Below are 13,528 nucleotides of genomic sequence, written 5' to 3'. Positions count from 1 at the left end.
TAGTCTATTTAACTCATTGTTATAGTGAAAGGTAAATTGACTCATGCGGTGTAAATTTGTGATGTCTTCTGGAGTGTAAGGCAGTTTTATTCCAAATACCTCCAGCTAGCCGTGGGGCTTATGAGGTCAAAACAACCTTACAGTAGTATTTTTAGCTTGGCAAGCAGCACGCATGATGGCAATAAAGTTTAAACAGTCCTTTAAAATCTAGATGCGGTGCTTCATAAAGCACGTTACGTGGACATGAGTTCGGTGTAGTGCTCCAGGCCACTTAAACCAATAGTTTTCAGCAGTTCTCCACCCACTGCCTTTTCAATCTATAGGAACATCCTATTTTTGTCATATCACCAGATGAATAAATAGATGAAGAAATTATTAGCACTTCAGTCCCAAACTGCTTTACGGATGCAAAGCAATAAATCCACCCGACAGGTCTGAGAAACAGGAACATTTGTCAGCGTGCTGTCATGCCAGCATGGGAACAGAGGCCCGGAGCTCTGCGGTTCCTTGACTCAGGTCATGCAAGAGCTGGGAATAGAAGCTGGAAGTGAGATCTCTGCACTTGGAGTGCAAGATTCCCTGTAGAAGGTGCTTTGCAGATGTCTGTCACCCTGCGCCCCGACACAGCAGCATCTGCACCCTCCCAGTTGGCTCCAAAGGAGCTCTGGGTCCTTCGTGGTTCCAGGGCGCATCAGGGCTGTGTGGAGCACAGCAGGAGACAGCAAGCCGAGGGTAACCCTGTGTGAACATCTCTTCTCCTTGCAACTCCATTCATTCGAGGTGTGGGGCCAAAGCTGCTCTGGGACTCCCCTCTGCAGATGTGTGAAAATCCCAGAGCAATAGCTGAAGTCTCCATCGCCCACCAGGACAGAATACACAGGAGGAAAAGGTGGGCACATGTGAGGAAGCAGAGGCGTGCGAAATGCCCGGCCTGCTCTGCAGAGCCGCTGGTGCAAATTTCCAGGCCTGAGGGACACCAGACTGGGTGACGGTAGAGGGGAAGGGACACGATGACAGCTGAGTGCCTGAGCGTGAAGCGGCATTGTTCCATATTGTTCCATATTCCGGACCAGGAGTCCCATTTCTTGACAGCGGCGGTCATTATGTCATTAATGACGTTAGTAAAGTAGGGAAAGAGCTCTGGGTAGAGACCTCCACGTCAAAAAATAATGCATCGCTCTGAAGGACGGGAAGGTGGTGTGACGGATGAGGTGGGGCTGTCCAAGTGGACAGTGCATCCAAAAAGAGGGTGAGCCTGCTCACCAGAGAGGATATTCACACTTCTCCCAGTGCTCTGGTTCAGCTACGTGCTGGGAATAACCTCAAGAGTTCAGCCCCGTGTCTGCATCATCTTCAGGAAGGCGACTAAAGGACGGGCAGAAACGGGGGCCAAGAGGATGTTTGTTTAAGTGTCACTGAATTTGCTGGCAAACGCGTTCCCTTATTGCACCTCTTGCACCACTACAAAGCCACTGGCACAGAAAGAGTAGTTGGAGTGATTAACTAACTGGAAACTCCACACAGCTTGCTTGTGAGATACACTGGGTTTTAGCATCTCTATACTGAGTCGATGTGTCTAGACCGGATTTCTCCCTGGCGACACTCGGCTGGGGACATCCAGAGGTTCTTACTCCCTCCTCAGTCCAACAAATGCCATTGGGTCAGCGGGAACTGACTGAGTGAGAAGGGGTGAGTCAACCTCGTGGCCTTTTGCAGGGTGGCTTCTCTCTGCCAACACGGACAGACAGAACCACCTCCCTCTAATACCAGCTTCATCTCCAGAAAAATCTACAGACCATTACCCCCACATCCCACCAGTTTCCATACTGCCCACCAAAAAACAGCCTGCTACAAAAAGACCACAATCTTAATCTCACCAGCATGTCCAGCGTGTACTAATGTGTCACCAGAGCCCTCAAAGTGCAGCCCAAGAGCTTCAAGAGCTCCTGCTGCCATGGGGCGGCCTGATGGTTCCAGCACAACAGGAGCGGTGCATGCAGTGCCTGTTTCCAAGCTAACTGAGGTCGGTTGAAGGCTCTCTTTGAGTCTTGCAACAGGTTTTAAAAAAGCTTTGCTTTTTGTTGGTGAACTACACAGAATTGCATTTGACATTAGCTGTGATCATATCTAAGGCAATGAACAGGTCAGGTGGTGAAATGGTGGATCGTCTGCCCTGCTGTCTTTATGTTCTGACTGCCATGACAAGATTAATTGGAAAAAAAATGTGTACTGGGCAGATATTCTAAGATTTGTAATCTGATTAGTTCCAGATCCTTCACAAAAATCAAGATTGAGTCACTGCTGATTAAGTCAGAAAGGTGATGCAAAGTTACATAAATGTTCCCTTCTCTCTGTGCAGCCTTAGCGTAGGAAAATAGAAGTTAATTTAGCTGTTAAAATATGCAAAGTCCTCAGCTTGGAAGAAACATATAATTTTATCTGGTGCCTTCTAAAGTTTGAAGTGGCTAAAAAATAGTGTTATGAAAACAAACTCACGTTTCCTCCAGGAGCTATCCTGCTACAGTTCCCACAGACTATTTCAGGAACCTCCTCTGCTCTGGGGCAGAACGCGGGGTGACCCACCTTAATTCCTTATGGGTGGAAACGCCAGCACCCAGCAACCTTTACCATTCATTTCCAGATTACAAGAGTAGGAACACTGGGAACATCGGTGACAGTTGACAGAAGGAAGCCCAAATTTTCTCTGAAGTCATGACCGTATTCTTCATTTTGGGGTGTTGTGTTGGCAGGGGAGCACCTTCTGTAAGCTGGCGTTTGAGGGAGGGCCAGAAGGAAGACCCCCGGGTGCACGTCAGCAATTGCCGCAATAGCACAAGGCAGAGCTGCAGCATGCTCGTCATCAGGAAAGTCACAGCTAACGACACCGGGTACTTCACCTGCGTTCACGATGACTCCCCATCTAATGAGGATCTCACGGCCAAGATCTATGTGTTTGTTAGAGGTAAGAATTTCACTTCATGTTGTTGCTGTGTCTTTCTGGTACTGTAAGTTGTGTTCAGCGGTGGGATCTGTGCTAGGCACAACACACAGCCCAGTTCAGATGCTCTCACAAATCCCCGCTCCCCACCGGCCCAGCGCTGGAGCAAGCGCCAGCTTTGACATTTTGAAAAGCCTGGATATATTTGGATTTTCATGTCTGCTGAATTCACAGGGACACAGATGTGAGAACCAGAAATTACCCATCTCGTTCCATTCCCGGACTTGAAAACTAGACTGTCCCATCTAGTTTTCTGTTTCAAATAACTGATGCACTGACTTCTTTAAACCTCTTTTCCTCTTATTTTCTTTTTAAGACTAAATTCTTCTATCCTAAAGGGTTTTGCTATCACAGTGCTTTTCCTAAGATTCACCCTCAATACCCAAGTCCTGCCTCTTTCCCTTCCTCCCCAGGCATGAAACTCCCCGACAGCGTTCTTCGTACACGTTTGTCTACTGCTTTGTCCTTCACATTTGTGAGACATACTCAGCGATGACTGCATTATACATATTTTATTGCAAAAATGGCCTATTGCTCATTTTTGTTCTCTTTGAGCTGCCTCTCCCCATGTGTCAGAATCATTCTGTTCAGATCAAATAATAAATGGAAGCAGAAACTTCAGAGGAGCACAGTCTTCTGTGATTAAGTGAATATAATACACTGAACAACCATTTCAATAATACAGATTTTTGTTAGAATATTCCCCGATTTTTTTCAGCTCTGCTTGACAAATGCATTACTAAACCACTGAATCATCCTGGATCTTTCCAGCTGAGATTGTGAGTAGTCAGATAAAGGAGCTGACTTGTAGTGTCTTGAATAGGGGACATCATGAACTCCATTGGTGCTGAATAGGCTCGCTATTCAGTTCCCCACAAATACTCATGAAATGAATTCATTTTTCTAGCAAATGCTAAACTGTGAGTCTTTGAATCCTCTTACTAAAACAAATTCTGGAGAGGCAATGGGTTTGTCTGATATTATTTGAATAGTTCATCAAACTTATACTTACAGAAAACATATGTCTCCAGGAGGTGACTTCCATTCCAAGGGGACTGTAAAACGCCCACACAGCTAAACTCAACTTCTGCACTACTTGGTGAACACACCTGTTTGATTCATGTGGATGATATTTTCCTGTCTCTTCATGTCTATTGAGAATAGTCCCTTTCTACTCTTATCCTGCTTTCCCAGCAAGTTTTCCTCTTATCGGAAAGTAGCTTTTTGGTGTTACTTGTTAGTTCCTGCGGTCACTTTTTTTTTCTGCCTTTCTATTTCCTTTCTCTGATTTTTTCTTGTTACTCTTAAGCCCTGGTTGCTTTATCCACCCTAGTTGTTGTGCTGAGCTGTTTCCTTTTCTCATTACATACTCCTCAGATGCCCCACATCTAATATTGTTAACCCAGCCCAATGCCTACGCTTCAGGAAACAGTGCATTGAAAACTCAATTCTCTGTCCTGATTCAGTGCCCTGGCTGGCTACCCAGGCCTTCATCACTCTATGGCAGGAGCACGTGCAGGAAATGTTATAGATCTTTTGGGACTGCCTGAGCATTTTCCTTAAGAAAATACCTCAAGTTATGAAATGCTTGCTGGTGATGCACTTGGAACAGTGCTAATCTAAAAAAATCACAGGATGTCCTCTTGCTTGCCTGCGGCTGTTGTGCCAAGGTTCCCCTGAAAAACAGCACTGGATGGATGTTTGCTCTAAATCACCCTCCAAGACTGTCCTCTCTCAGATGCAATTTAATTGTGTTATATGCCCTCCTTGTGCTAAAAGCTCTTACTGAGACTCCCATGCTTTAAAAGTTATTGAGGGAAAAATGGGTAGAGAATGAACCAGCTTGTACTATACACTCTATGGGTGATGGAGTGAGAAAGGCAAGTCAGCCGGATCCCTCTGGTTCATGTCCTGGCGAGATGCTCATCGGCCCCAAAGCTGCTCTCTGCCACAGCAGCGCAGTCGATAAGCTCGCAGCAGTGAAATAAAGCTATTTATACCTCGGCATGGCTGCTGTCCTCAGGGCACGCTCTTCCTCCCATTCAGCTCCTGTGTATATTTGTTGAAAGCCAGCAGGCTGTTCTGGGGACGAGACCTCACCTTCAGCGAAGGGCTCCACAAACTGTGAAGTTAAGCAAGGCATTCGGAATGTACCTATGATTTTCTTCAATATTTAAAAGTGCCTTTTTAAGGAAATTGACCTGACAATGTCTGGGCATGACTGAGAAGCCCATCAGTTGTCTCCATGTGAAAGCCAAGCGAGGGTGAGATCCAAAAGCCATCTCTGCGGGTGTTTTGTGGAGAGAGCAAGTGCTCAGCAGGGTGTTTATGAGACTGAGCCAGGTGGAGTGAAAAAATGTCAAGCCAGACCCTGAAGGCTGGAGATTCCTCTGAGGTTACAAGCCGTTATTGCCAAAAAAGGAAAGGGAATGGTATTTTTTCCCTTCATTCCTGGCCTGCTGCTTGACACCAAAATGAGAACATGATTGTATCGGAAGCCCTGCTTATTGGTTATTATTTCCTGTGCTTGCTTCTGTTTTTACAGCCTCCCTAGTGGAGTTTCTAAGCTCTGTCAGAATCTGGCATTCAGCAGCTCTCCCCCGCGGTGCAATTGAGCCGTGACCCCTGCCCATCAGCGGGATCATAAGGGACCCGAAGGCGGCAGGGTCGGCCACCATGCCTCAGCCGTGCACCGGCAGTCTGGAGGGGGAACTCGGGATCTTAATCCCAAATAATTGTTCCCGAGGCATTTTCTGCTGCCCACTGCAGCTCCAAGTCCCAAAGATTGTAATTAAAAAGGAAGAAAACCCCCTTCTCCTGCTGCCCATCTCCTTGTTGAAAATACAACATATCTTAGGGCTGGAACAGAAAGAGTTGTTTAAGTTGTTACGTGCGTTGTTTAACCTCATTGCAACTCTGAGGGATAATTACTGCAGGGAAATGCAGCACCTGGTCGAACACGGCACTGCAGAGCTGAGCGGGAAGAGCAGCCAAGCAACTGTCCCGGGGCTGCTGTCAGAGAACAGGGTGAACGGGGGAAGCAAGAATACGCTGTCTCTGCTGAGTCAGTTCTGGACCAGCAGCAGCAGCAAAGCCAAGTCTTTACCGCAAACCAGCTGAATCCCACGTCAGAAAATCTCACATGGATGGCATCTCCACTGCAAATGCTGCCAGAAACAGCTAGCAAATGTCATTTGCTTCTGCCTATCTCCTGCAATTACCCTTCCCAACCAAATGGATACTTCCCTGTGAGGAATGCACTCATTTATTTCAACCTTTGAGATCTCTGTGCCAAAGGAAAGGGCAGGCTGTCTATTTTGTGTGAAAATATAGAGAGCCCGCTCTACAGTGTTTCCTAGGGCACATATAAAATTTAACATGGCCTAGAGAAGCAAGCAAAGATTCACTCCACCTTCCCAAAGGGCTGTCCCAGGCCCCAGCCTAGGCAGAAGTCAGGCCTTGTAGCTCTCAGCCATTTGAAATACTGTCAGCAAACAAATTGTCTCAAAGTAAGATAGTCCTCGGGGTGTCTGCTGGAAGAGCTCTCCATACCCACTAAAATGCTGCCTCAGCTTTTGCAGTGATTTCCCCTCACGGTCCATAGCTCTGTGCAGCAGCAGGGATTTGTGGCGCCTTTTTGTACCATTCAGCCAGTGCACCGATAGGAAGGAGCATGAGCTCAATTCTGTTTTGTTTCTCTCCATCCGCAACTTGTCCAACATTATTACTGTAGCAACTGGAACCGGTCATATCTTGTCAAATAGTGTCCAGAAAAATCCATCTGAGTTTCCAAGCTGTGCTTTGATTCCTGTCCACACACACCGATAGTGCTGGCAGAAGCACAGGGCTGAAGGAGACAATCTCATCGCAGACATGGGGCGAACAGGCCAGCAACAGACATCCTCCATCATTTTTTATGCAAAGTAGGGCTGTTTTCCCATTTCTTTAAATAATTATGGCCATGACTGGGCTGGTTTTCAAATAACTACTTCAGAAACATGAGTCCCACCTCCTCTGACCAAGACACTGTAATTGTCACTAAATGATGGATGTAAGCCCAAACCACCAGTTTTGGCTGCCATGAAAGGGTCCAGGTACACTGGGGCAGAATCGCCAATTCCTGTCTGTGCCCAGCGTCGTTCACTCTTTCAGCATACAGATCAGCGACCATTTTAACAGTATCTTCCCACCCAGAGCAATTCAGCTGCTGGTGTTTCACCATCTCAGCCGTACTGTGAGTGAGGAACACGGCAGGATTGAGGGAGTGATTTGTTTCTTTCCATGGGTTTGGTTTTCAGCACTGCTGTTTGCAGGAACACAGTGTAACCAGAAGACACCCTGCAGGGACTCTGAGTCCTTTCAAAGTCCATAGGGACACCACGAAGCACCTGAGCCACAGTGTGGTCCTGCCAGGAGTCCAGAGCACAAGGACCACACATCAAATGTGAAGCCGGATAGACTTTTATATGGGAGTACAAGTCCTGTTAAGGCTGTTCTGATGGAAAGAGGGGATGCATTCAAGCAGCCTGTCCTGCCAGAGCATGCATCCCGCTGCAGGTCACCCCAAGGAAAGGGGTGAGCTCTAGCTCTCCCTTGTTACGGCACAGTGAGGAGCAGCGGTGCTACAAGTGCTGCATCAGAGCAGAGTGTCACATCAGCTCTATCACACAGTACAGCCCAGCGATGGGAAACCCCATCTCCTTCATCCCTTCCCCACCAAGAGAAATCCAAAGAGGACAGAGGTGCATGAAAGCACCCCTCACATGAGATCATATTTGGGTTATGAAGTCCTCTGAAGCTGATTTCTGCCTCCTTAATTCTCTTGACAGTTCACAGAGACAATCTGAGTGTGAGAAGCAGAAATGCAGGGCCGGGGTGACAGCCCTGACTCGGGCTTTGGCTTGCTTTCCGGAAGATATTACCAGTGAGAAGAGCTGCATTTCTTCTTTCTTTCTTTCACGCTGGAGCCACCGAGACAGCTCCACTTGCTGCCAGACGCTCAGCGAGCAGCGATAGGCAAACACCGTCCCGTCTGCTCCACGTGGAGCCCAGCAGATAAGCCGCTGTCTCGCGCAGGCTGGTGGAAGGGTTTGGCACCATGTCCCAGTTAACAGTGCTGAGGGCCACAGGCTAAGTCACTCTGCAGGACCCTCTCTGTTGTTCCTCAAGTATTAAGGGCTGGATCCAAGGGAAAAGTCAGATGCTTTTAATTCTGAAATCAAGACATTCAGTATCTTCAGATCATATCCTAAACGATACGTGGAGGAGCCTCACAAGACATGATGTTGAGTGAGCAGCACAAGGTCCTGGCACTAAGTCAGTGACAGCACTTGACATCCCAGCGGGAAGAGGTAACGATCCTCTCCTTCTCATTGATAAAGAATTTCTAAATGAAAGCTCAACAGCAAAAATCACGCACACGTTCCTTCTTCCTTCCCATTTGTTATTCACTTAATAATTGCTAATTGCTGAGCCTTATCCAAGGTCTGCAGCTGGCAGCAGCTAAGGTAGGGGACCTGTTCTTAATGATGGGGCTTTGGTAGAGCTGGTGAACATTTTCTACAAAGTCAATGCCTACCTAAAATCTAGTGTTGCAGGGAGTCAGAATTGATGAATTCTTCTGATGCTTGAAACTTAATTCCAGCCAAAGCATGGAGACCTGTTTGTTTGGTGCTTTTGTTTTGTGTTTTTAAAAATCCTCCTGTCTTGGCTTTTATTTGTTTGGCAGTGAGGAGCATTTTGCTTCCATGATTTTTGATTACTTTTTAAAGTAATATTTTTCTCTACAAATATTCCTGTGTTTCTAACAGTAATCTCCAGGGGAAGAATGTATTTCATTTGACCAAAACAGAATGCTTCATGTTGACTCAGAATGGCTTCTGGGGGTTTTGCAGTCAGTTTTGTTTTGCCTAAGAGAAAATATTCTGCTTTCTGTTTAATCTAAGCATTCCAGCACCAATTCTTCCCATTGGCCTGCCAAACTGAAAAGTCTCTTATTTTATTTTCAAAGATCCATTTTCAAAACAAGTGACTTTATAGAAGTTACTCCTGCACCTAGAAGAAGCTTTGATGTGTTACCAGGAGGAATATAGCAGACTAGGCAACTTCCTTGTAAAGCTTTCCAAAATACTCTGACCCAAATGTCACTTAACTGCTAATGATCCTATTAACATAAAGAACAGATTATAAACCTCCTCCCAGTGCTTTTGACCTTGCTAAAGACAAACTTCATGGGGGTTATGTCAAAACATGAGCTCAAAGAACCTGTGAGACTGCCCAGGTTTCCCAGCTAAGGTATGGATGAATGAATAAAATAAATAGTGAGGGTGAGAGAATTATCTTTCACAGGAACAAAGTGAGAAGCCAAATGAGAACATTCGGGAATTTCACAGACATGAACAGCCATGGATGACTGTCCTCAAAGGCCACTTAATGCTTATCATCTCTGTGGGCTGATGGATACTATCAGCAAGGGGGAGGTGATGCTATCTCCACAGTTTCGGATATGGTACGAATATCAGGAGACAAATTGCCGTCACGGTGTACAAAACGAGCAGAAAGGAAAAGAACCCCAAATCCTGTACAACCTCCTGCGTGTGTCTCAGGAGGATGCTTTGAACACACAGGCGGGTGATACAAGGCTGAGAAGTCACGAGCTGTAGGAGAGAGCCAGAGTGTACAAGCTGCCGCGTTCCCGGGTTGTGATGTTGATGGCAGCCCGGTCCCTCAGCTGCATGTGCTGTCAGGAGGGGCTGTGAGCGCTCTGGAGAGTGGGATTCGAATGGCAAGTGAGCAGGACATAATAGCAGACCTCCAGCACTTCCTGGCAGGTAGACACCTATATTACACACAATGCTAAACAAAAGAACGGATGTCACCGCGAGGCGAAGAAGTCCTGTATCTGTGTTCACATGCTGTCGCCGTGGAGGCTTGAAGAGAGAACTGCACGTTCCTCAGGCAACTGCTATTAGACTGCTGAGTTAAATGCAACCCGCCCTAAGCTCATCTCAAGCAGCAATTATTCTCCTTCTAGACAGAGAGAGAATTTAAAGATGCAGGGTTTCACCGCCTGAAGGTAACCAGCGTTCCTATAGGCACTTGACCTTTGCGTGTGCAGCAAGAGGGATTTTTCTGCCTGGCTCTGGCCCTGTGGCCGGACCGCAGGCCCCTTCCCCTCCACGTCCCGCTGCCTCGGCTTCCTTCGCTTTGCTGTTTGTGTTCCCTCCTGAGCTGTGCTGGGTAAACAGTAACACCCTGGCCTGGCTGCAGTTTCCTGCAAACTTCCACTGACCTGGAGAGCCAGACAGCCAGTCTGAGACCGAAGGGAAGGGGCCCTTCCCTCGCCTCCAAGCCGCTGCTGCAGCCGATAAGTCCCCAACGTGCTATGGCTCTTGTCTTTCTTCACATATAATGAGCTTTGCAGCCCACAGTAAATTATTCTTTTTAATTATCCTATGGAAACTGAGAGGTATTTCTTTAGGGGTAAGATTCATAGGGCATATTACCTTCCCAGCTCAGGAGGAACAGATGTGCCAAGCTGCAGGGAAATACCCTATTTTCATAAAGTGTTTCTTCGCTGAGAATTTTTTCCCTCTGAGTTCAGTGCTGGTAGCTGCAGAGAGTTTCCAGGTCTGGTACTGCAGGATGGCACCTGCGTTTCCCATGCCCAATTGCAACAGTTGAGTGCAGTCGATTCACACCATCTGGAACTGGAGATCTTCCCTGCAGCTAAGATTATAATTTTTAAAGAAAAGTGCCTTTGTCCCTTCTCTTTCAAGAAGTCCTCTCTCTGAGAGATGTTTTTACAAGGAGTTAACTGATTGCGGGTTAACCGAAGGTGGTGAACGTGTTAGTAAAGCCGGCAATGACACTCGCCATGTCCCAGCAGATTGTTCTTCCATGCCACAGCCAGTCTGAACTACTCAGGAGCTTCATGAAGGATTCAGTTTTTGTCTGCGCAAACCATAACAAAGGTATCAGCTGGCAGTTGATGAGTTCCCTGTTCAGTATTTACATGGGGGTTTTGGAGCTCCCGGAGCGAAGCACAAGCAGGGGACAGGACGCACTGGGGTTCACTCTCTTGCTCTGCAGGCTGATGCTCTTTAGCACATATTATTTTTTCTTTTGCACAGAGTTTCACACTTAGGGATAAAAAAAGCCTCCCTGGCCTCACTGACATAACCTGGGTTATTTAGTGAGTGCTTGACCTTCACCTGCAAGTGCCTTTGCCTTTCATTCCAGGGTCGCCTTCCACTGATGGCCAAAGTGTAGACCTAAACTCACATTTAAACTCTCATTGTTTAGCCCTGCAAGTAGCTGCCATGGTAGCATCTTCACATCAGGAGTTTCTCCCCAAACTCACACAGGCATCCCAGCCTGATGAAGAGCTCCAGCACAGATTGCAATGGGGAGGAAAGGAAGCCTTGGGCAGACAGAGCTCTCTTTAGGCTGAGCCTAAACCTGGATAAAGCCCCAAGACAACACACATTATAGCCAGCTGGGAAACCCCGCTTACTGTAGGAGAGAGAAGGACCCATAAAATAGAAGCCATTTTTCTTTTTTTTTTAAAAAACAGAGTAAACATAATGCCCATGAGACTTGATATCCAGTAGCAATTAACAATCAATCACAGCTCAAGTCGTCCTTTCCTTTCCAACGCAACCTTTATAACCCAGAAACTGCCTCTTGCTGTTAATTGCACAGTGATTTTCAAACACCATCTAGATTTCAAATACTGATGGTGGAAGGCTCGATTTATACATTTTGGCTTCCAATTCAGATTGCAGCTTATGATCTAGGATAGTGTAATTCTAGCTACCGGCTAGACATATGGCAATTCAGGTGCAGGCTGCTATTAAAAATCAATTAGGAGTGAAATATAGCTTCTGTTACATACACTGTAAATTCATGCTTCCCGTTTAGGTGTTCTCCAGTAATTTAGTACCACCATGATGAGTATCCATCCTATTTACCGCTGCAAAAGTAGATTATTTTTAGGTCTGTTGTGAATCTTAGAAGATTCACAGAGGTCAACCTTGGGGGTAGGGAGAGATGATAGAGGAGAATGGGCTTAAAGAAGTATTATTTCTTCACTAAACAGGAAATATTTTGGAGAAATTTTATTCTGTTTTGACTAAGATATTTCAATCATTGCATAATTCAACATTTTATGACATTTTAGGATTATTTAACTTTTGCTTAGCTGCCTTCTTTTGATTTATGTTACTTTTTAAACAAACAGTGCTATTCCGAAATTCCCTCTACAAATACTGGCACGAATATTTTTAAATTCAGTGCTCCCATCTTTTCGGTTAAAACAATTAGTCTAAATTTGATCCAGATTTGTTAATAGTTTGGTATCAAGACGCTCCTTTTTTCATAGCAAGTCTCTTCTTGGCCTTCTCCCCTCACCTGGCACATTAGTTTTTCTCTCTTTCTCTCCATAGGACTAAAAAGAAATATGAATATACTTCCCTTGACACTTTTTTGCATGCCCAGAGTTTGTTGCAAATATACAAAAATCTACTTTATCTGCTTTTTCCTACAATGAATAATACGAAGATCTTCTTTAAACAATCCAGGGTCATCTTTTAAGTAGAAAGGCCTTTCAACATTTGCACAAGCTTTAAAATTGGCTTTAAAAATATCGTCAAATTTGATATCCCCAAGTATGGTTTAGCTGGAGAGCAAGACTACAGAGCTATTACACAGCACTAATGCTCAGGGACAAACGCTAAACACATTTTCATAATGTGACTCAACAGAAGAATTCAGTGGACCTGTTTGGGAAAGTGCATAAAATGCTGGCTTGAATATAATTTCCTATTAGGTTTAGGGATGGGCACAAGCTACAAAGTTGTGGTCTGGAGATCAGGTTTCTCAGCTCAAGTTTTGATGAAACCAGTGCCTGCCTAACCAGAAAGTTCAGATGTAAAGTTCACATCTAATTTTTTAATTCTATTTCATCTTGCATAATGTTTCTTGCAATGCCCTTACTCCGAAGTACATACTTTTTTACAGACCAATCCAGCCAGAGTAAACCAATGTCATGGAGTAAAACTGACATGAAAAGACACTACTAGAAATGATAGACATGGTCCAGATTTCTGGTCGTTATCTTCTGTTTGCCTTGTGTTCAGTGCCACTGCTCAGCTCCTCCTCACAGCTCCCACGTTACTCACGCATCTCCTGCACTTGCACAGTGACCCAAGTGCCTGTTGTAAAACATCATCCCAGCACGTGTGACCTTCTCAAGGCACACAAGGAGCTTCAACCAACATTTGCTCTCATCATGATGAAGCACATGGTACATTTTGTCCACTTGTCCTTTCACCCTTCATGTTTTTATGAATCAAAGTGGTTTGGGTTGTGGAGCGAAGGAACTCCAGCTCTGCACCGAGCTAGTTCTTTGATGATTAATTCCGAGTGACAGCACTTACGCATTTCCATGACATTCCTTAAGCAAGGACAGTTGTCATTAGCCAGGAAATCAACATTGATATCCCCAAATGAATGACCTGTTCCCAGATG

At 45.7% G+C, this 13,528-nt stretch overlaps 1 protein-coding gene across 2 annotated transcripts in view; it reads left to right on the top strand.

Annotated features, from left to right (window-relative positions):
• Positions 1–13,528, top strand: part of LOC102087545 (vascular endothelial growth factor receptor kdr-like) — a 131,187-nt gene that overhangs the window by 36,861 nt on the left and 80,798 nt on the right. For both annotated transcript variants that reach the window (XM_005512832.3, XM_021279989.2), the window contains exon 3: positions 2,751–2,962. In XM_005512832.3, the coding sequence (XP_005512889.2) occupies positions 2,751–2,962 (212 nt within the window). The remainder of the gene's footprint in view (positions 1–2,750; positions 2,963–13,528) is intronic.

The sequence above is a fragment of the Columba livia genome, chromosome 12 (genome assembly GCF_036013475.1).
Source record: "Columba livia isolate bColLiv1 breed racing homer chromosome 12, bColLiv1.pat.W.v2, whole genome shotgun sequence".
Taxonomy (NCBI): domain Eukaryota; kingdom Metazoa; phylum Chordata; class Aves; order Columbiformes; family Columbidae; genus Columba; species Columba livia.
This window is presented reverse-complemented; position numbering and strand designations above follow the sequence as displayed.